Source organism: Pleurodeles waltl, chromosome 1_2 (assembly GCF_031143425.1).
Source record: "Pleurodeles waltl isolate 20211129_DDA chromosome 1_2, aPleWal1.hap1.20221129, whole genome shotgun sequence".
NCBI lineage: Eukaryota > Metazoa > Chordata > Amphibia > Caudata > Salamandridae > Pleurodeles > Pleurodeles waltl.
The window spans coordinates 84,422,678-84,446,170 of record NC_090437.1 but is presented as its reverse complement, the minus strand read 5'-3'; the positions used below and the strand labels follow the sequence as shown (position 1 = coordinate 84,446,170).

The window sequence follows — 23,493 nt, the reverse complement described above, 5'->3', positions numbered from 1 at the left end:
TTGAGGAGTTCGCTGTAGTCAAAAAATTTCAGAACTGTTGTTTGTAGGTTCAAATGCTTTGGTTTCATCTGCCATCTAGTGGTTTAATTTGGAATAGTCTGCATAGAGATGTAGCTAGCCCAATATCAAATCAGCAGAAATTCCAAATTGAAAGACATCTTGCAATGTCCTGGCCCAGTATCATATTCTGTCAGTAAATTTCTCTTCAATTTTTGACTTCACATTGAGCATTTCTTCCACTGTTCAAAAAAGTTATGTATGTTTTGATGCATGAGTAGCATGGCAAGTATGCCTTGGACCCTTACGCAAGCAAGGAAGTGGGCCCTCTGCGCTCTGGTCAGTTAGTAGCTGGTTGACATAATAAGGTGCAGTGCTCCCAATAGGACTTGCCACCCTTGGGCTCTGGAATTGGCTGTACCAGCTGCATTAATGGTAGTAGGCTCTTGGCCGTGAGAATAGTTTACACTTTTGGTCATGTGCAGGTTGTATTTCTTTTCACTCATCTTCATGATTCATTTTGTGTAGAGAATACTACTGAAGATGTCAGATGCTGTCTCCTGCCTGACGAGTCTGGTTTCTGTCCCAAGACAACATCAACATTGAGGATAGCAGGAAGACTACAGTAATCCAGTGCTGGGTGGATGTGTTTTTCATCCTTCGCAGGAATTAAATGCTCATTGAGGTCGACGGACCTTTGGACGCAGAAAGTTGTGTGGTAAATCATCAACAAAATTTCAACAGCACCCCAAACAATTTAGACGCCATGACCAATGTGGCAACGCAAGGAAAACTCCAGTCAGGACTAAAAGTAAAAGATTTGTTACAACCACAAGCTCAAAGTCATAAAGACGGTACACAGAACCAAATAATGAAAGTACATAATCACCAATGGTTGCCCAATGCATCTAAATATGTTCAGTCAAATTAATATTAATTTCAAGTAAAATAATACATCATATCAATAAGAATATCTGAGACACAGATATTACTCACTGCTCAGAGTTTACAATCATTAGTCAATTCAAATTTAGCAGATTCTAAAATCTTTGGCTGGCACAGGTCATCCGTACAGCTACCCAAATTAAGGGAATACATGTGTGGGGAGGAACACTTGTGCACAAAAGACAAAAGGTACAAAAAAGACAAAAATATTTGGAAAAAGATAATCTTGGACCGCAAGTCACTAACTACGTTTGGCAAAAGATAGGTAGAGTGAGAAAGCATAAGCATATCAGAAGCTCAGCCAAGAGTCTTCTGAAGGGACAAATAAAAGAATTAATAAATCTAAAACGGGCATTTCAAGGGTAAGGGGAAATGGCAGAAAGGACGATACCTCTCCAAGGGTACATCATTCAGGAAATATTCAACAGTAAGACATCAAGATAAGCAAGGCATCTGCAAGCATCAGGAGCTCCCAGCAAGCTGCTCAGGGCTGCCCAAGACTCTTCCAGGTGGACTAAAGTTTGAATGCCCATCAGTATTTCAAATTTCACAAATCAGTTTGATTCACCAAAGGTATCAGTTCATGTCACGTTGAAGGGTCATCAACCAATGACTGAATGACTCCAAATTGACAGTCATATTTCTGCCCAGGTCTGTCATGGGAACATCTCCTTTCCGTGTGACTCCAAACAAGTTTGAAACAAATGTATATGATCACAGGTCATGTTCCTGCAATGTTCTTTCCTCAAGGACCAAGGAACACATCTTTCCACATTCAAACACCAGGTCTATTACAAAACGACTTTGTATTTTTTATTTATTATGCTTGATTATTAAAAACCATTGTAATCAGCACCAAAGAAAAGTTGAGACTATAGCACAAACATTTCATTGGGTTCTCTGAACACCGTAAGATTAAAAAAACAGATGTACCAGTATACAAATTAAGGTTTAAAAGACTCAATGGTAGATTAAAAGGCTACTGAGCTGTGACACTAGTTAAGTTCAAATGCTGCAGTGTGTGTCCTCGGTAGGGCTACAGGGCAAGAGGGAAAATTAGCCGCTACAGGATCCTGCCCAGACTGAAAGTTCTGTATTGTAAAAGAGTCTCAATGTTTTATTATGCTAGCTCAGGAGCCTCACCACAGAGTGAGAAGTCGATAATGAGTTAATGTTGCAGTGCATGTTTTTCATACCGCATGACAATAAACCAAAAGGAAGGAGTCAGACATGGTGCGGACGCTATTAGACTGCTGCGTTCAAACTTCATCCTTGATTGATTGAGGCCTGCTTGAGTAGGTGGTCAGCTTTTAATATAAATTTTGCAAATCATGCGATATATAGAGGTGTCTGCCCATTTAGGCAGAACAGGTTTGCGTGGTGGCAGATCCTAATGCCATTCGCATTTAAGATGTTTTTGAGGTAAGTTTTACACCAACGGAGTGGAGCAGGGCATATGCAAAGGATATGTAAAAAGTCCTTCTGAGGGTATGCACATAGCCTGCATCTCTCGCAGTTTGAGGGCAAAACCCATTTTGGAGCTGTGTTGAGCAAAGGGAGCAAGCCAAGTATAATGTGGAGCACTTTTATTTTTTATGTGCTTTTTTAATAAGACAGCATGTATAGCTGAGCAGCTGGCGCAGTGTAAGTGTTGATAGTCATCCATGCATGAGAACATAAGCTGAACTTCTTTGTTGTTGCTCCAGGAAAGCTGTTTAATTTGTTTATTAAGTAACTGCTTAAAGGATTTGTGTGCTAAGTTTGTTTTTTTTCTTGCCAAAGATGCTCAGCCTGCAGGTGCCTGACTGTTGTTGCAATTCTCTCCAACCACATGTTTGAATTCTGGGGCATGTTAAGACCAGTTTTTTTTTTTCCAAATCAGGGCCGTCAGTGAGTTGGGCATTACCTGTCTTAACAGTGACAAAAAGAACAGATGATGGACGGAATGCTGAACAATGCAAATATTCACCCACAGTCACAAAAATCTGGGTTTAATCCATCATTCTTTGTCCACCATGCCACCCCAGTTTGGACCCAGCCAAATGCAAATCAGTCTTGTACCCTGCTCCCAATGGGAACAGTCCAACACGAACTACCAGGCCAGGTCTTCCTGGGACCGGTTTCGGGGTATCACCCCTCATCAGACAGGCTAGCTTGAATCCAGTGGCACAGTGAGCACGGGACCCACGTCTGGGCATTCCCTTCCCACTTATGGTGAGAAAGGGAAAAAGAACAGATGATGGACAGAATGCTGAACAATGCAAACCTTCACTCCCAGTCACAAAGATCTGGGTTTAATCAATCGAAAAAACGTTGCCTTAATCATGGCGAGCAGTGGACGCCATGTTGGAATTTGCTAAATTGGTTGCATTGACTTGCAAGGATGCAATTTGAGACGCTATCCTTGCTTTCAGGGTGTTTAAATGCAGACGATGAGACCAGTGCTGCTGTAGCCAGACACCGGGAAGCAAATTGCTTCTCATGGGAATGGAATCTGAAAGAAGACATGGTATGAAAAAAGAATTCAACACTTTTACATGACTACAAAATGCAAGCTCTGCTTGCCTCACTTATGCTAATACAAAAGAAAATATAACATGCAATTAATTAATATGTTTTAGTAAAACAGACGTTATATACAAAAATTCAGCATTAATAATATTTTATTAATATAAGTAATACATTTCATTTTAAACTAAAAAGCCTTGTTATTGCATTTCATTAATTACAACAGAAAAGTGCATTTCTCTCACTTGCACATATTTTTAAACTCATTAATATTTCATTAATCACAAGAAATTCAATATCGTTTCTTTATGCACTGTTAGCATTGGTTCTAAATTACATTTTAACATAAGTTTTATCCTTCTAACATGATTTAATTCAAAAGGCACTAAAGTTGAACTCTGCAATACAAGTAATTGCACATTTAAAATGCGTGTCAGAGCTGTTGTCTACATTCGTTTTTCCACTCTTCTACTTTCATAAACTTAAACTGTCATGTTCTGATGACTTTTGTGGCACATGGGACAGAACTCATTTTTAAGCACTATCAACAATATCAGCATTGAGGATAGCAGCAAAACTACAGTAATCCAGTGCTGTAAGTAGAGGTGACTCCTACTCCTGCATTCAGCGCGTAATTCCCTTATCTAGCTCATGACCAGTGTTATATAACTATCTTTGGGTTCTCCCAAATTCCTAAACTGACAGGCATGCCACCTCTGTAAAAGGTGACATGCCGATGTACCCACAGTGAGTAGTGCCACCATACACTTTGAGACTTCCTCTTATGCTAGTGGTCCCATTTGCCTTGAAAATGTGCTTACACACATCTGTGCAACTGGCCCCAAAATCAGCAAGACTTACTAGTCAATTACTTTATGTTCAAACTAGAAAGACGAAACATTACACCCGTGCTACAGTATATCTGCAGTGTTCTCATTAAAGCATTCACTTTTAAAACTGGCTTGTGTTTGACAATTGTAGCTTTTGCCACTGATACGTCTCACTACAGTCACTTAACAGAAGACATTTCTCCACAGAGTATTTTAAGAAGTCCACACTCTCCTGATTATTCTCTGGAAACACTCCGGTAATCTGGAAAGCTATTTCTCTCCATATCAAGAATAACATTTCTTTTTAGAGCGTGAAATTTATTCTTAAGAACATGCTCCTTGACAGACCTCTGTGCCTGGCTTTTTCGCAACACATATGCACCATCTTGAAGCAGCCCCCTACTCTCGGAGTTAGAACATTTTGGTGGGCCTAATACTAGACACTCTCTTCTCTTCTCCCTCTCTTAGTTTATTCCTCATTCTATATTTATCATTTTGTTTTGAAAGATTATCTGTTAATTTTCTGTTTATTTAAGAGTCCTTCCTTTATGTACCTTACTTTAAACCTAATTGGTCTATCCCTATTTGTACACAGCTTGAGAATGCATCTGTATAATGTTACTGCCAACACATGCTTGTTTTCTGCTGTTGCGCACCAGCATGCCTGAATAGCTACCTTTTATCTATACGGTTAAACCCCTCTCTGGTGTTTCTTGCTGTCATCCATTTGATATCAAATATGTTATTTTTATTGCTCTTCTGAAACCAACTTCTATGTTTTTTCTCTTCTATTAATGTATGACTTTTTTCATAACGTGCTTCTTCTCATTGTCAAATTTTACTAATGTTATATCATATGCCCTGTTGTAACAACAAGCTATTGTACTGTTATACTACATAACTTGCAGTACCTATTTAATGGTGGCTGTCCAGCCCTGCTGCCCTGTGTTTTTTGTTTCAAGCTGTACACTGCTCTAAATCCGATTGGTGGAATCCACGTTATAGCTGATAATGTATGAATTAACTTTCAAAAAGTGATGCATCAAAGCACTTTTTAACTCTCAAAGATGGTTCTGCACAGAGAGGTTGCCCAGCTACTATCTGTTTGGTTAATGAGGACACATTTGTGGAAGTAGATCTACTTAGTTCCTGGGCAGAATACATATAGACACACAATTCTTTCTTCAAAATAAATCACCACCTGAGGGCATGCTTGTACACACAGCAGTAGGTTTGTGTTCAGTTTCCCTGGACACAGAAGCACCTCAGTGAAGCTTCCGATAGAAACCGTGAAACCTCCAACTGCTGCCTCAACTGATGTTCGTTTGTTGGACATTGTTACAGAGCCAGTCACAGTAGCGTCAGCCAGTGCTTTAAATGGGCCGGTACTCTCCGGTACTGAGTACCGGCACTTTTTTATTTTGAGAGGGAGAGTACCGGCACATCTCAAGAAAACCGCAATACTTTTAATTGGAGAGTGCCGGCACTTCTCAGAAACAAGCAGGTACTCTGGTACAGAGTACCTGCACTTCTATTTTTCCATTTAAAGCACTGGCGTCAGCCAGTGTAAAGCCGTTTGACGGAGACTCACCATAGCATACACTTTACAGCCGAGGTCATCCAACACTAAACCTTATGATAATTGCGTTTTTGAAAAGGCCACTTCTGAACCAGAACTCCATCACTGCTTTGCCATTAGTAGGAGTAAATTACTTCTCTCACAGAAAAGAAAGTGCTGCAATCAGTTCCGCTGGCTCTGCACAAGGTTGGACTCTGACAGAAAATAGGCCTGGGCACTCAGATAAGCGTGGAACACATTCGAGAATCGGATTGCTTAAAAAGTGGTCCACATTCTGCAAATTGGGGCATTTTTGAACATTCAACACCACGCTCTATAGATCTTTTGCAAGGGACGGGAGACTGCATGTATTAGTGTTTGCTGCAGGCAATGTTTGAGGTAATGTCCTTGAACTCAACAGTAAAAACCTGCCCAACAGTCCACAATGCAGGCCCAGAGACAGCCACAAAAACAGCATATTCAACCAGCCCTTCTGGCACTGCCAGATTGAAGCCAACCCTGACTCTACATAGTAAATTCGACTTCACTCCCGGCAAGATACTGAGAAGAGATGTAGGAGAATATTTCCGACTTAATTGATCTATTTCTATATTAACAACAGCAGCATGTGCTGGCCATCAAAGCAAGAATTGAATAATTAATTTTAAAGAGCTTTGGTTGTAGGTGGCAATGCCACTAAGGGTCTCATTTTAAGTCTTGCTATATTTCCGAAAGGGCTGATAACTACAAGTAGGTGACATCTCTGAGTGAAATAGTTGCCAAAAATGTGCAGGAATCTGTGTGGAAACACTAATTCTCACATGTTATTTCCCAAAAACCTAGGTTGGTGACTATTTCTGGCTCCAGAGATATGTCAAGAATACCCACCTATTTTGCAGAGAGTTTGGTTGGTCCCTAAATAGTTGGCCAGACATGAGACAAAAGATCCGCTGAAGAATTTCATTCTTTGATAAGAAGGATTGGCGCTTATCATCAGCATTTCCATAATGGAAGTTTTTTTTTTTTTAGCAAAGACCTCAACAAGGCTCTATGATTGATTAAAGCAGAGAGGAACAATGAAAAATGGATTTACTCCTGAAGTATTTCACATTTTTCTTGCAGGAAAAACCCCTAGTTACTCCCTTTTACTATGAAAAATCCCTAGTTACTTCCTTCTCCGACGAGAAGTGAGGTGGTCAGTTTTTGCCATTCAGATGGGCAGGATACTGTTTCTCAGCTGCACCATAAAGTTTGTTCCTGGTACTTTCTCATCTCCCAAGACGGACATTTTTTCACTGTGCTTATTAATTGGGAACAGGACTTTTTTTTTGTTATCAGACTTTGATTCAGCGCAAGAGAGAAAGGCGGGTAAGGTAGAAAGGAGGAGGCAGTGAAGGATATGAAACTAAGGATAAATTGATGTTTGCATGGGGGGGAGAACCTGAGCAAATGAGATAAAGGAAAATAAATGGTGGGGTATCAAAGAACGATGCATATAGTGTAATCGACTGGGAAGCTTTGGTATTCCTTAACATTGGCAATCAGCAGTATTGGTGTTCGGCTTCCAAGAAAAACCCGCAGCTGTGAACTTCTGTTTCTACGTATTAGGCTCTGCCTAAACATATAAGGGAGATTAGAATCATCAATTTACAAAGTCACAGAAATCTAAGAGCTCGTTCTTTTTTGGTTGATCTTACAAAAGTTGCACAAAGTTTAGATTTTTTGTAAACAGAGGTTGCTTATGACCCAGTGATTTCTTCGTGGAATGAGATACACTTCTGAGTGGCCTATATATGTACGACCAGTGGACATTACTGAAGCAAAGGCCACATTCAACCAGAAGATTTTCTACCTTCAGATAGGGTGGTGTGTTGCTTGTTGGTGCCATGTATTTGATGCAGTGTGAGGAGCAAATACACCTATGTGTCCTTCTGAAAAATCAGATGTTCTATGCTAAATTAGAAAATAAAAAATAAAAAATTGTTGGAAGCTTTATAAAACATTAATTAAAAAAGAAAACATGGTATTCTTCATTTGTATACGTAAGTTTGGAAAAGAGAATTGTATTGAATAAAATGCATCAATAACTAAAATTTCTTATTGGATAATACAAAAACACTGAAATGTAAAAGAGCTTTATAACTAAACCTTACAAAACATGAAAATAGAATATGATGCTAAATAAATAATCTTTATTTGTGAGGAGCAATGAAAAACGGGGATAGAAAGAAAAGAAAAATGAAAAGCAATTTGTGTGGCAAATGGCAAATAAGAGTGCATAAATATAACTTAATAACTAAAAAGACAAAGATTGATAGGTTCATAACTAGTATAGAAAATGCATAAGATATATATATATATATATATATATATCACTCATTATTTAAATTGATTATGTATATATATATGTATATATATATATATATATATCCATCCATCCTACTGGCAGTCGCCAGTAGGTAGTTATAGTTAGGACCTAGTTTCCATAGGAAAAGTGGTTTTTTTTTTGGGTGCCGTTTGAAGAATCTTCATGAAATTTTCCCAAAAAATTTCCCCTGGGGTCTGGTTGTGCATGGAAAATTTCCGGGTGATCCGTCAAGTGGGGGCTGAGAAGAATGGGGGTCCAAAAAGTTAATTTCCCATGTTTATTCCCATAAAGAGTTTACAAGTAGACACAACTACATCCCGAATTGCTGGATGGAATTACACCAAATTTGGCAGAAGGTTAGCTCTTGATCGAGAATGTGATCTTTTTTTAATTTGGTGTAAATCCGTTCAGTAGTTTGAGATATTTAAAGAAAACCAAATTTGTTTATCTGGGCGGAGCCTAAGCACAGATCTCATGGTGAGATCTGGTTGGCTGTCAGCACTTTAACCAGGAAGTGCTGCCAGCCATCTTGAGACCATTATACATGATAGCTCCCCATTGAAATGCATTGTAAGCGAATGACAGGTTTTAAGGGTCACAGATCTTTCTCAGCCACATGAGATCGAAGTCTGACATTCTCAGTAAAACATGTACTTCCAACTGAAGTAGCCTGTCAGCTCATTCCCTTGTGTTCTACTGCAGCCTCACAGAGTGCTTTAACAGTCTTATTTATGGCAAAAGTGTGGCACAGCTGAAGCCATCTTAATTGAATCAAACTGGTAAAACTTTAAAAAAATCATTTAGAAAGGAAAATAAATGAGGGGGTTCATTTTGCAATAGAAATTATGGGTAGTGATAGAGAAAGAAAAATTAGGACACGTTTTAAGTGAGTTCTTAAATATCTTTCTCTTCTATTTCATTAAAGCATTCTGACATTCGGACTGAAACATGCTCCTTCAACACCAGCAGTAGACTACTTGTTAGCGTCTGTGTGATCAGCCGCTTGTAGTGTTCTAATGAGCAAGTACAGTTTTAAAATACTGAATATATGCCAACCATGTGTCACATCTGAACGCCAGCTTGATGGAATCAAAGTGGAACACTGAAAGTATTTTCTACTGTGGATACTGTAGCAAAAAAAGGAAATTAGGGAGCTAAATAAGTCTCCCTAGATGGCCACCAGAGAAATGAGCATTTGCAATGCAATAGGTCTTGCATTTGCCTGAGTTAGAGCCATTGGCATTGCAAATGTTTAACTGGACTTTTCTTGCCACATAAATTGATCAACCCTACTTCATAATTTGGTCCCCTCTGCCACATAATTTCAGTGGCCCTGCATATAACTAAAGCACTTCCATTTACATTCTTCCTCTATCTACAGCAAAAAATGAAAATGTTGCCACCATTTAATATATTTTTTATATTATTATTTTGGGATCCGCCTGAACCTAGTGTGGGGACCCAGAGATGGCCTAGACAGAAAGAGCACGTTGTGCAATGAGTTATGGGCAAAACTCTTTTGTAAAAGGAATGTCCTGCAAAGCATTATAGGGCAAGTTTCGAGTTCAGCGAATATTCTAGTATCTTGACTATAATGCTCAGGACTTACCACTATAAAAATAACATTTGTAAGAAACATAGTGATGTAACATATAGTCAGCCGATAGAGAGCATAACCACACAGGATGGCAGAATGTAGCCCCTAGAGGTAGTAGTGCATTACATATTTTCAGGCCTAGCAGGCCTACTAGCAGGCATACTAGAATAATAATACAAACAAGACCCATAAAACACAGACTACTCCCAGCTGTAAAACTAAAGTTCCAGCCATGAGAGAACTTAAAAAAACACTGACTTGTGGGGGGGGGTTAGTGTGTCGTGCTGAACATTTTGATGGTGTTGCCATTGTCTTAGAATCACCACACTTTGAGTTTTGGGCAAAAATCTTTTGTAAAAGAAAACCCCCCAAACCACAGTGGGGCAATTTTCCGAGTGCAGTGAATATTGTAGTATCTTGATTGTAATGCTCAGAACAGCCCCTAGAGGGCACAACAACATGAAAACAGAATGGCAGAAAGTAATGCAGTATAACCATATATGTAACCCTTTCGATGGTGTAGTGACTTGCACAAATGTTAGGCCTAGCAGGCCTACTGCAATACTATTACAATTAAGGCTCTTAAAACACAAACTTCTCCCAGCTGTATAACAAAAGTTCCAGCAATGTGAGAGCATAAAAAGACATTGAATGGTGGGAGAGGTTTCTATTTTGGGGTCCCCCCAACCTAGTGTGGGGACCCAGAAATGACCTAGATGAAAAGAGCGTGTCATGCTGAACGGTTTGGTGGTGGTTGTAGGACCACCATAGGCTGGTATATCGGCAAAAATATTTTTTTAAAGAAATGCCCTGAATAGCACTATGGGGCGAGTTTCCTGAGTGCAGTGAATATTGTAGTATCAGCTTTCTTGGCGTGTCGGGAGAGCCGTTTTGAGGATTTCTGTGTTTTTTCTGTTTTAAATGCTTCAGTTTGTATATTTTTCAACTGCTAAGCTTGTACATAGGTGTGCTCATGTAAAGTGCTCCTCAGATGGCGTTTGCGCTATATGAAACTTCTCGTCCTCATGTCAAGGGCTCCTCTGCTCGAGTTTGCATTATATATGAATTCAAAAATAAAAAATCAATAAGTAAATAAAAAGGAACCCCCCTCCAGCTTACAGCCTTTATGCAGACACACCACCAACAAACAGCGGCATGCTCAAAACAAGAAAGAGGAAGAAACAACATACGACAACAGAGAGCGAAGCGGCGAGGCAAAAGAAAAAAACTGTTTGCCATACTTAAGTTTATGACTGATCATGCAATATTCCATGTAACGGGGTTAGTCTCCAAGGCGGAAACCAAGCAGCCTCAAGGTGGGGCAAACACAAAGCATTTACATACGAAATCAAGGGAATTTTGAAAGGCAGGCCAAGAAATGAATAAAAGTGATGACTGTGCAATGGGGTGATGCAAGCCCACAGATGTAGATTCCAACATGTCGACAGACAGCGCTTGCGCCCTGCCTAGTCTCGAACTAAAAATAGCCCAAATGTAGCACACATATCACCCAAATGTACCCCAAGTCTAGCCCAATGACAGAAGTGTGCAAAACACTTGTTGTTTAGTTTTGTTTGCAGTTTCATATAGGGCAGACTTGACCCAAAGGTATCGGAGTGCTTTACATGACATCAGTTACATTATACAAGGACACATTCATTTTGGTTTTAGGCATGGGGAGATTAGGGCATCATTAAGATATTTGCAGATGAGTTACTCAATCACAATGGTGATGGATATCCTGTCTGCCAATATCTAAATTCCGTAGGATTTTGTTATTGACAGATGGGATATCGGTCACCGTTGTGACGGAATAACTCATCCACCAATATCTAAATGAGGCCCTAAGGGATTTGCCCAGAATCACAGGATGTCTAGCTGATACCAAAACTCAAATCTGATTCTCCAGTTGCAAAGTCTGCAGCTCTATCCGTAGCGCCACATCCTTTCCCCTAAATGCAACAAATAATTAAGTGATCAACTAGATAAAAAAAAACAGATAGCAAATAATGTAAAAGTGCGTCCAACCCCTGCCCCCCAACCCCACCCCCACCGTGCATTGCGATAGGCATCTTACTTAATGTTAAAAAAAAAAAAAAAGAAATTCAAGTTCAAGTAACTTTAACTTGTGCCCTAAGGTAACTGTAACTTTCACCCTCGCCATGCACTGCTAGTTACGCCAGTTAATACATCACTTTTGACATCTTCTTTGACATCATCAATAATATCACAGGAGCATTTGCAGTAACAATATGGTGAGAAAACCGTGCATGGCGAGTGCACAAGTTATAGTTACCTTAGGGCACAAGTTATAGTTACTAGTTATTTGAAAGAACTCTAACAGCTGAATTTCTATGTTTTGTGCGTGTAAAATTTTAACCTCTCTTTAAAGTCCCTGTAACCTTTTTTTTTTTTTTTTTTACAAATATAAATATATATATATATATATATATAAATATATATATATATATTCAATTTAAATAACTGCCAGTTAGAGAATAAAACAGTAAAAAAGAATTCAAGGTGTTTTGGGAACTTCTTCAATTGAAGGCCGATGAGCATTAAAACAAGTCAAGCAAAACAGCAATCAGTGCCTATAAAATATCTCTTTTGATGACAAGTGCAATTGGATGTATGCATGCTCTAGCTATTCTATCATTAAAGCATAACATACCACCAAGCTTGAAAATAAATATTTGAGGAGTTCTTCTACTAAATAGAGTTCATTTGTTTCCATACCTTTTGCTAACATTCATGTTTGTGGGTACAGGAGAACATATTATGTTGAAGATGAGTATTACTGCCTGACCAGCTGGAAGGTAGAATAGTAAAATTCATTTTGGTTAAGGCAACTGAGGTAAACATAAGTCTATTATTATAAATATAAAATAAGGTCTGAATTGTATTAGCCGATCTGGAGGTTTTTCTGAGCTTAAGTCTATTTTTGTTCCACAGTGTAGTAGACCATGATAGCTTGAAGTAATGTTCTCATTGAAAATTCAATGTCTAATTTATCTCTATTATCTTGGGATGCATAGATGACTGTAAATGTGAGAGGCTGTAGTAGCTGAGGAGAGCAAATTTAATAATTGAGGATTATAAGGAATATTGGGATTGTGTGTAAAAGGTGTAGGAAGAGATTATGAGTTGGTTTGAATTAGGGAAGTAAGTAGTTTAGTATATGAAGGCAGGTTAAAAAGTGCTTGTGCATTTGGAAATGAAAGAAAAGAATCATTGTGGAGAAGGTGATGGCCTCAAAGTAAACCCCTGTCTCTCTAAGAGTTGAAACAAAATGTTCCTTTAATAATCTCTAACAATGATTTGTACCAAATTGAGAAATTTAAAAATGTATTATTTGTCCGAAAGAAGAGATATGAATAGAGATTGTAATAGTCTACAAATATTTTTATGAACAGGAAGGTGCATGGAAGTGGGTTTGTGAGTGAAAGACAGGAACTCACTAAAAGAGAAAAGATATATTCAGAATGATTCCAAGTGAAAACAAAGAGAATAGAATTCGGGATTGACATTGGACAAATACTTGGAAGTTTGCTTGAGAAAGAAACCATTATGATAAGATTGAAAATTTGGAAAATTTTCTCCTCCTTGTTGTTTATTTATTTCAGCTACTTTTAAGAAGAGATATGCAAGTTTTTGTTTCTTGTTCGAAAGAAAGGAGGAAACAATAAAGTACATTATAATAACAAAATGTGATGGAATATTGATAGGAATTGCAGAGAGTATAAAAAGCACTACAGGAACAACCATCATTTTGTTTGAATCAAGTCTAACTCACCAGAACAAAAAAAGAGGATGCCATTTGGATATTAAGGATGTTCGTTTAGATACAACTGCATTTAAGTTTGAGGAAATGGGTTCCTTTATAGATTGTTAACCAGAGGCCTAAGTGTTTCATTTTAGATGGATTCCATGCAAACTTTGATTGAGAAAAATCTTCCTTAGAGCATAAAGTGCTGAGTAGAAGAAATTTTTTTAATCAAACGTGTAAACCAAAATAGTAGCCAAATGTCCGACTTCTGTAAGAAAAGCTGATAGAGAAGAATCAGGATTGGACAGAAGTAATAAAATATCACCAGCATAAACGCAGGCTTTCATTTGGTTATCCTTGTAGCGAAACCCTATATATCAGAGTTTTATTCTATTTTTTTTGCAAGGAAGGGTTCTAATTCAAGAATAAAAACCTAAAGGGGTGAAAGGACATTTTGGTTGAACACCTGTATGTAACAAGAAGAAAGTGTATATTAAACCGTTAGCATAAATTGAAGCTTTAGGTGATATATATATATATATATTATATATATATATATAATATATATATATATTTCAACACAATTTTGGCATTTTACTGGGACATAACCCATTTTTACTATTGTTTGTGCTTTTAGCCTCCTTCCAGTTAGTGACAGAAATGTGTGTGAAACCAATGCTGGGTACCGGAAAGCTAAACATTTCTGAAAAGAAGACACAATTCTGAAATCACCAAGGGGTCATTTGTGTAGATCCTACAAGGTTTTCCTACGGAAAATAACAGCTGAAAAAAAATAATATTGAAATTCAGGTGAAAAAAAACAACCATTTTTCTCCATGTTTTACTCTGTAACTTTTTTCTGAGATGTCAGATTTTTTTAAAGCAATATACTGATACGTCTGCTGGACTCTTCTGGTTGCAAGGATATATAGGGCTTTTAAGTTCATCAAGAACCCTAGGTACCCAGAGCCAATAAATTAGCTGCTCCTTGCAATGGGTTTTCATTTTAAACCGGGTATAAAGCAATTCATTTGCTGAAATATATAAAGAGTGAAAAATAGTATCAAGAAAACCTTTGTGTTTCCAAATGGATACAAGAAAAGGTGTTGAGAAGCAGTGGTTATTTGCACATCTCTGAATTCCGGGGTCCTCATGTCAGCATGTGAATTATAGTGCATTTCTCAAATAGACGTCTTTTTACACACTGTCTTACATTTGGAAGGAAAAAATGTTGAGAATGACAAGGGGCAATAACATCTGTTCTTCTACTCTGATTTCCCCCAAGTCTTCCGATAAAAATGGTCCCTCACTTGTGTGGGTAGGCCTAGTGCCTGCGACAGGAAATGCAACATGGACATATCACATAGGGAAACCTACCAAACGGTGCATTTTTTAGAACTAGACACGTAGGGGAATCCAGGATGGGGTGACATGTGGGGCTCTCACCAGGTTCTGTTACCCAGAATCTTTTACAAACCTCAAAATTTGGCCAAAAAAACACTTTTTCCTCACATTTCGGTGACTGAAAGTTCTGGAATGTGAGAGGAGCCACAAATTTCCTTCCACCCAGCGTTTCCCCAAGTCTCCTGATAAAAATGGTACCTCACTTGTGTGGGTAGACCAGGTGCCCGTGACAGGAAATGTCCCAAAAACCTATGTGGACACATCAAAATTATCAAATACAAAACTACCTGTTTTTGCAGGGGTGCCCCTGCGGTTTTGTTCCTGGGCTCAGGAGCCATTTAGGGAAACCTACCAAACCCAAACATTTCTGAAAACTAGACACCGAAGGGAATCCAGGGAGGTGTGACTTGCGTGGATCCCCTAGTGTTTTCTTAACCAGAATTTTCAGCAAACCTCAAATTTAGCTAAAAAATGAAGTTTTCCCACATTTCTGTGTGGGATCACCGCACCAGCACAAATTTCCTACCACCCAACGTTACCCTCAGTCTCCCGGTAAAAATAATACCAATCCAAAAACAAACAAAAAATAGTTGTACCGTCGTGGATAGACAAACATCCAAAACTACAGGACGTTGGTGGTCATTGCAGATGGTATTTTTTTTATAAGGAGTGTTTACCCATATTAGAGTTAAATACTCTCTTTAACTCAACTTCATAATTACCCCCTGTGCCTGCGTTCTGTTAATTATCTGCTAAATATTGTATTTGGGTAATTATTTAGAGTCTGTTCTCTGGAGGGTTTCTGAGCATCACTTGGTTAATGTGTACAGGGATTCCAGGGTTCAGCTTCGTTGGCAGGTTGGTGTGGTGCATCTGGTATGCCTTGTAGGTGATGAGAAGAAGCCACTGACATTCCAGATTCTTGTTTGGGTTTTTATATCCACAGCTCTTTTGTCATCTAAGAAATCAAGATCCCACCGAGTTCCTGGAATAGAATTCAGTGGCTTTATTGTTAGACTCCATTTCCCCCCTCCCAGCCCTGCATTTGATTCTTCATGTGAACCCGTTTGTGTGGCAGGCTTTTGTTTGGTTTTTATCCGAGGAAGGTCTCTGTCTGCTTTTCCATTTTCCATTAATGGTATCACCCATCAGTGGTATCACCCAATGCTTTGAATGGAAATATAGAGGTGCAGGTAGTCGCTATTTACAGTACCTGTTTGCCCCTGAGAAGTGCCATTTAAAGCCCTGGTATTACCTACTTGTGAACTACCCCTGCACCCGGCGGTCACCTCAGGATGTTTTTGCTATCTTGAGTTGGATGCGCCTCCACCCCCCGATGACGTTGACAATGACAAACACACTTGTGCAGGTGCCTGGTATAATTTCTAACCTTAGAGTGTAGACGGACAGTGATTAACAAGGGGCCGGTATTACAACAGGCAGGCGCATGGGCGGATAAGAACAAACCCTTCTCCCTGTATCAACGGCTATTTTTTTCTGTCGCCCCCTAATGATGATAATAATAATAATAATAATAATAATAATATTGGTAGCAGTAATTCCTCACCCCATCTTCCTCCACAGCTGTCAGGCTCTGTGCTCTCTGTCTCCCCAGCAGGGTGTTCCAAGGCAGCAGTGCACGTGGCAGAGGAACAGGTGTTATGTTTACCATAAGCAAATCCTGTTAGAACGGTTTCCTGATGCATTTGCTTTTATTCCTTACCTTAGGGTTGGCGTGGCTTACATTTCGATTCGAATCCACAAGGAGAGCACCACTGAGAGCGTCGTCGAAGAGGTCCTGCAGCAGCTGGGCCGCCAGGTAATCACTGCCGCTTGAATGTGTTGCAGGTGTATGTGCCACCTTTTTATGTCTGTCAGGGCAGCGCAGCCGTTGCAAGACTTTGTGATCAGCAGAAAACTAGCTTTACCAAGCATTACTAGAGAGGGGCTCTGGCTCCTTCTACTTGCTGATTTACTTCACACTTTTTGATTGGGTAGATGCAGTGCTTAATTTGTAAATAAAGAGGTGCCGGTGCTCAGAGCCCTTCTCTTAAACACGAGGCTGCTGTAATTAAATCTGCCAGCACTGAATACTGAGGCAGCGTAATCCTGAAGCCACCTCGGGCCTCTTCAATCCATTTACGGTCACCCCTGCCCCTTCAGCTCATCCTGCAACTGTCTACTTTCTCCCTTTATGACGCTTTTTAGTTTTTCCTTCTTCCGTCTTTTTCATATGTGTCTTTTGCTCACAGCAAATTCTTGAGGCAGAAGAGTAAGCCCCGGCCCTCACAAATAAGTGCTGGTGCTCAGCACTGGTAAAAACAAGCACAAATAAAGCACTGCGTAGATGTTACCTGCTTCCACTGAAAAATTGTGTTTGTATGTTTGACTGATTATGCTCAATATAGCAGGAATTAATTCTTTATGGTGACAAGTCAATGATGACATTTGTGAGACACCATAAATTTGCTCCCTTTTTTTAAAGGTATAACAAAGGCAATAGCCATAACTTATGTTGTTGTGAAAAGCATATGTTAAAGCAAATAGGTCTGCAAGGGGGAACACTGTACTAACGCCAATACATAGGTATTTTGTTACTAGGAAACGCATCTATCACCATATTAGGCACAGATTTTGGGTTTGAGTTATGTTCTCTGACAAATGCTTTTGGAAGAAAATGTGCACTTTGAGAATCCCTCATCTGCCCACTTAGGAATCCGTGTACATTGGTTTGCCAGCTGGCATTTTGATCATATTTTAACTTTTGGTTCATTGGGCAAATTGATGCTGATACCATATCCCTGCTTTGTTTAGTATGAACATTTATGACAAAGGCAGTAGGCCTGACTTCTGTTTTTTGTGAAGAACATGGTTTAAAGCTAGGAAGCCTTTATGGTGGATCGTTATAATACTGTGGTAAATCCTGTATACATATATGTTGAGACATGTAATCTCAGTTTACCATAGGAGGAATCGGCTTTGGTATTGGCTACCACCCTGACCAAACCTTATGGTAGATTTACACTGAGAAAATCCTTGTTATACTGTTTTAGGAACCGGATTGTATGTTGAATTCTGTTAATTATGTCACATTGAACATGTCTTTAAGGGTGGATTGCCTGTAGTGTGGAATTTTGTTACATGAAATCAGACTGGTTACCAGATTAAGCAAGGGTGTTGTGGTTTGCTACACCTTCTAACTACCCCTGGAAGTAGATGATTTGCATTTGAGAAACCCTGTTCGCCCTTTTAGGAGAGGTTGTGTATTTTTTGGGAACTTTAATTGTATACTTCTTTGTAATGTTATGCTTAGCATTTAGCATTGTGTATATTACAGTATGTTTTAAATCCAGCCTGAAAGCATCAGCCATCTGCCAGGAGCTTGTAATCAAAATGTTTTATTGTATATTTAAACACAAACACAGGTGTATATGGAATTTGGGTCAGACCCCTTGATATATTTTTCTGCTTGACTGTCATTGGCTCCATTGCCCTCGAATTAGGGGTATGTTGTCTGATCACATGAACATAGAGCTGCAAATGAGTGCGCTTCAGAGACAGGATTTGTGCATCACTCACTTTAGTTTTGCATTTTCTTCTTTTATAGGTCCCCTTTTTCCTTTCCTTCTCTTTTCTTTCCTTTGATTTTCTTTCTTTTGGAGAGCTCTGAAGCTCCCCAGACACTATTATCAGGCTGTTCATTTACTGCTCATTTTATCTGCAGTGCTGTCTTGAAGGGCATTGTCCATTATACGACTAGCAAGGCACACAGGGGCATAAGGGGCAGTGGAAAGAAAGAAGAAGGTGGATTGGGTGTACGAAGTGAGAGAAAGAACAGTATTTTGTGAAACAACCGACATGTTTTAAGTCTTTTCAAACAGAGATAGGAAAATAATGTGTGCGTTTTTGTGAGTGTGTAAAAAATCCTGGTGAAATCCGACAGACACCTCACCATACCCAACTGAAAGCACCTGTACCCAATTATTTATCACAAAATGCATTTATTGAGGGGGTGTTACAACCCCCCCCCTCCCCCTCCGAGGCTGCGCCCCTGACTAGCATGTTTAATTTTGATTTATCCTTAATTGCAAGCACATGCCTGTTGTGTTTATGGGGGAGCATTTTTCTTTATTCCTTGTTTATTCTTTTGATTTATGTAGCATAAGCATTTTGAGACTGTGTGTGTGTTTTATTGAACGGTGAGTGTAAGAGATGTATAATGAGGCAGCGAGGACCAAAAATCACCACTATCTGAAGGGACACGTTGCGATGGAAGCCAGGCCAATTGGCATTCCCAATGCGTGTTTTCTTTTGCCAAGCGGTTACCACTTTGCAGTTACTTCATGTTTTTTTCTGCCAATAAGCCATTAGTACTGCATGGGCACTCGTGATGTAGCTGGACTGAAGCCCTTATAAGCCACGGAGAAGCTCTGTCTTGCTGCATTTCTTCGTTCAATTATGTGCAGCTCTGGTTTTTTCATGGGGTCCCTGCGGGCATTATATTCAGCTCCTGCTTGTTGCTGCTTCACTGTAGAAATCTTGAATTAAAATGTGTTTGTTTCCTACTGGGGCTTTGTACACGAAGAGGGTGGGGGGTCGAGCCAGAGTCTTCATCCGGCATAAGTAATTTGTCATCGTAGGTTGGTCATTGGCAGAGACACAGGTGTCTCGAGCCGTGGGGCTTGGACATTCATCACGCGTTGACGTACAAGGACGTCCATTCCGGGCTATTTACAACCTGAGAGCAGTCAACTGTGTCCTTTCTCGCACATAGTAATTCACAGCTCGCTGACTGTGTTTTGTTGTTCCCTTCAAGGCCACACACAAGCTGCACTCCCAGCGATCTGTTTTACGGGCCACTGCCGTCCATTGCTCACGTTTTGTCAAAGCGAACGCGCTGTCAGTGCGCTACAGGCCCTGTTAGCCATGTTTTTCTTTTTTATCAGGACCATGCACGGTGTGCGTTTTCGTCAGGTGATGCGCCAGGTGCTTTCCGAAGGCTGCTGACTTTATGGCGTGTTTGGCAGGTACCTTAGCGGGTCAGCATAGATGTTCTATTCGTTATGAGACTTTAGGGGTGGATGACTCGCCTAGGTTTGCATCGGCAATGCAGGACTCAGCGATTAAGGTGTCTAGTGTCGGCGACAGCTGTCCTTGTTATTGGTATTTTCTACTTATCGTGTCGTCCTATAATTTGCCAATTAATATATGAATGCCGGTTCATTACAGGAGGGGGTGGGTGCAGTTCATGGCCTTGGTTGGGTAGTGTTGGTGAGGTGTATTTTTTAGGGGCAGAGTAGACCCCAAGGTGCCTGAACGTCATCTCCATTTGTTTAATTTTGCCTATGGGGCTGGTATTCATGGGCTTGACTACATGTTTGGAGGGAGTACTTCTATTTTAATCCCCTCTGCTACTCTCACCAGTGGCGCAACGATGGCCCCTGCGGTGTGGTGGGGTGGGGGCCCTAGCTCCAGGGGGACTCCTAGCACAGAATACTGTGCACTGGCGGCAGGCCCCTGACAGGGTCCAGGGGACCCCCTACAGGTACTTTGCAGGGGGGCCCTCAAGTTTTGTTATGCCACTCACTCTCACTTGCATTATTTTGCTTCTGCTTCTCTACTCACCAGGGCCATTACATGGGAAGTCAGAGGGAATTGTGTGTAGGATTCATCACACCCTTCCTTCAAAATCCTATTATAATTAATGATGCCATAGCTAAAATGGCTATATATCTGATGCTGTATAAAAAGCTAGAAATACCGTTGTCTTTCCTGGAGGATTTATTTTTTACTTTGTATCAGGTTTATCAGGTGACACTTGGCATAAATGAAGAAGTGCAGCCCCACACATACTTTTTAATGGTTGAGTGTGTGAGTGCATGTCCTAGCACATGCATCTTGCCTGTGAAACTCTGTTGTGTATACTAAAGGGCTTGAAAGCCCATCTGTCACTCATTATTAGCAGTTGGTTTGCGTGACACTCTTCTTTACAGACTCGTAATTCTTCAAGGCAGGCCTGGCATCATTTCCATTCCTCTGTGTGGAGCAAAGACCAGGCCCTGATTGATTCAACTTAATTAGTGCCCGTCCGCTGCTCCTGATGTGATCAAGGTACTAATTTGTTCTTTAGGGTTGATCCTGCCAGTGCTTGTGCTAGTGCATGCATCTCACTTGGGAGACTCTGTTTTGTAAAGTAAAGGCCTTGGAGTCCGCCTGTCGCTCAGCATTTGTTGGTTTGTGTGGCACTCTTCTTTACACCCTCGTAATTCATCAAGGCAAGTCTTGCATCATTTCTGTCCCTCTGTTTGGAGCAGGGACCAAGCTCTGAGTGATTCAACTTAATTAGAGATCATCTACTACTCCCGACTTGATGGAGGTACTATATTTTTTTTTTACTTCTAGTGTCCTGCAAACAGAAGGCTTGTGACTAGGGAAAATGTGCCCAGCAGGGCAAACACAATTACAGAGTTATGTTTATTGAAGCTAACTTTCTTTTGTTTTGCCTAGTCGTCTTTTCACATTTTCCACTCATGTTTTCTTTAGTTTCTGGTCGTGGGTGCTCTTCTCAAAAGATAGATGACAATTAACTTGTTCGAAATATTGCAAAGCAGCATTATTTCTTTATTATGCGTAATCTCTGAAATTATGCTTTAACACATAATTGTGCAATACAACCAAATCAACCCCATTATAATCTGCCCCAATCCAAACCACTCACCCCAATCCAATCCAATCCACTCACTCCAGTGCACTTCACTCCAGCCCCACCAACCCACCCTAGTCTTATCTGCCCCTTTCTAATCTGCCCCACTCCAGAACAATCTGCCACACACCAATCCAAAACAATCTGCCCCATGCCAGTCCAAACAATCTCCCAACTCCAGTCTGCACCACTCCAATCCAAAACAATCTCCCCAACACCAATCCAAAACAATTTGCCTCAATCCAAAACAATCTGCCCCACTGCAATATGCTGAACTCCAATCAAAACCAACCTGCCCTACTCCAATCTGACCCACTGCAGTCCAAAACAATCTGCACCACTCCAATTCACAGCAATCTGCCCCACTCCAGTCCACTTCACTCCAATCTGCCCCACTTTAGTACAAAACATTTGGTGGCATAAATGAGTCTGCATTCTGAAATCCCATGTGTCACTCTCCTTCAAAAGGTTGAGAGGTACGGCTTTGTGTTGTGAATATACAACTTTAAGGATGGCGATGTGGAAACAAATTCAAGTGTTTGGAGGGGTCGCCAATAATTCTGCCCCATAACTATCCGCTGCCATTATTTTCATTGAGTCCATAGTAAACATGTAATGGGTATCCTACAAGGATGTATTTAAGTGAAAGGGGTTGCTTTTTCAATGAATTGAAGAACCCGTGTGTCAGCCGATGAGTCTCTCTCCTCTCAGACTACTAGAGAAACAAGCTCAAACAAGATCTGAAGCCAGAACAGTAGAAAACCATCTCCTGAAGCAAACTACAAGTTAGAAAAGAGCTGTTAGCGCAAGAAAGGATAAAAGTAAAAACAACGAAAGAAACTGATAACGCGTCCCTATCTAGCTAAATTATTTTCACGGGGACTCGTTTTAGGCCAACAAACCTTTTGACCCTGATTGGGGACTCCTTAAGACGAGATAGCTATTTGGCATTTCAATCAATAGATAAATCACGTCATCAGTATTCACAATAACTAATCGATTCGCCTTACCAATACCCTCCAATAAGACTGAAACACCATGACCTTTAAGCCAATAAATGATCACGCCAAGCTAATAAAGGTTAAGATATTTATTCCCTATTAGTTACAATTCTAAGGTTATGTTTATTAGTCTGAATATCAATAAGCACATCAAAAGCACTGTAATATGGCAACTTGAATAAAACTTTATCAAAGCAAAAATCAGAAACATCAGAACAAAGCACGATGTCAACATGAATCAACTTTAGCAGAGTAGCATTAACGCAGTATTCAACAAAGCAAAGATCCAGTCATTTGTCTATTTGCACCCAGAATTAGTGAATTCCTTAACTAACCTCTAATTAGCATCAGCATGTTGGGCTTCATTCAAAACAATTTAGCAACACAAATTTAGAAAACATCTGACTATGGTCTCTGTCAAAAGAGCAGTTGATACCTAGAAAGAAAAGGCAAACAGACAATTACAATTCATTATTATATAGTTACCCTCCGTAATGGGTCAGCATACAGAGTCCGTCTTCGTCCTCAGGACATCAGTCGATTCGCCATCAGCCAGGGTAAGCAGAAAAAGTCTCAACAAGATAGGGCAAGAAGGGATGCTTCCCTCATAAGGAGGAGAAGTGCAAATCAGGCAAGGGGTAAGGCGAGGATGGTTTAGGGCATCAAACAGCTAAAGACAAAGTCTCTGAGGATAGCTAAGAAGAATAACGGCTTCAAGAGTGGCAGGGTAAAGGCGAGTAATGGCTCAATAATGGCTGATTTCTCCTTGTGTCACGTCGTTCTATTAATCGTGTCTAACAAGTTCCCAATTTC

At 40.0% G+C, this 23,493-nt stretch overlaps 1 protein-coding gene across 1 annotated transcript in view; it reads left to right on the top strand.

Annotated features, from left to right (window-relative positions):
* DGKQ (diacylglycerol kinase theta) overlaps positions 1–23,493 on the top strand; it is an 848,589-nt gene that overhangs the window by 682,086 nt on the left and 143,010 nt on the right. The window contains exon 10 of the mRNA XM_069236577.1: positions 16,705–16,795. Coding sequence (XP_069092678.1) covers positions 16,705–16,795 — 91 coding nt within the window. The remainder of the gene's footprint in view (positions 1–16,704; positions 16,796–23,493) is intronic.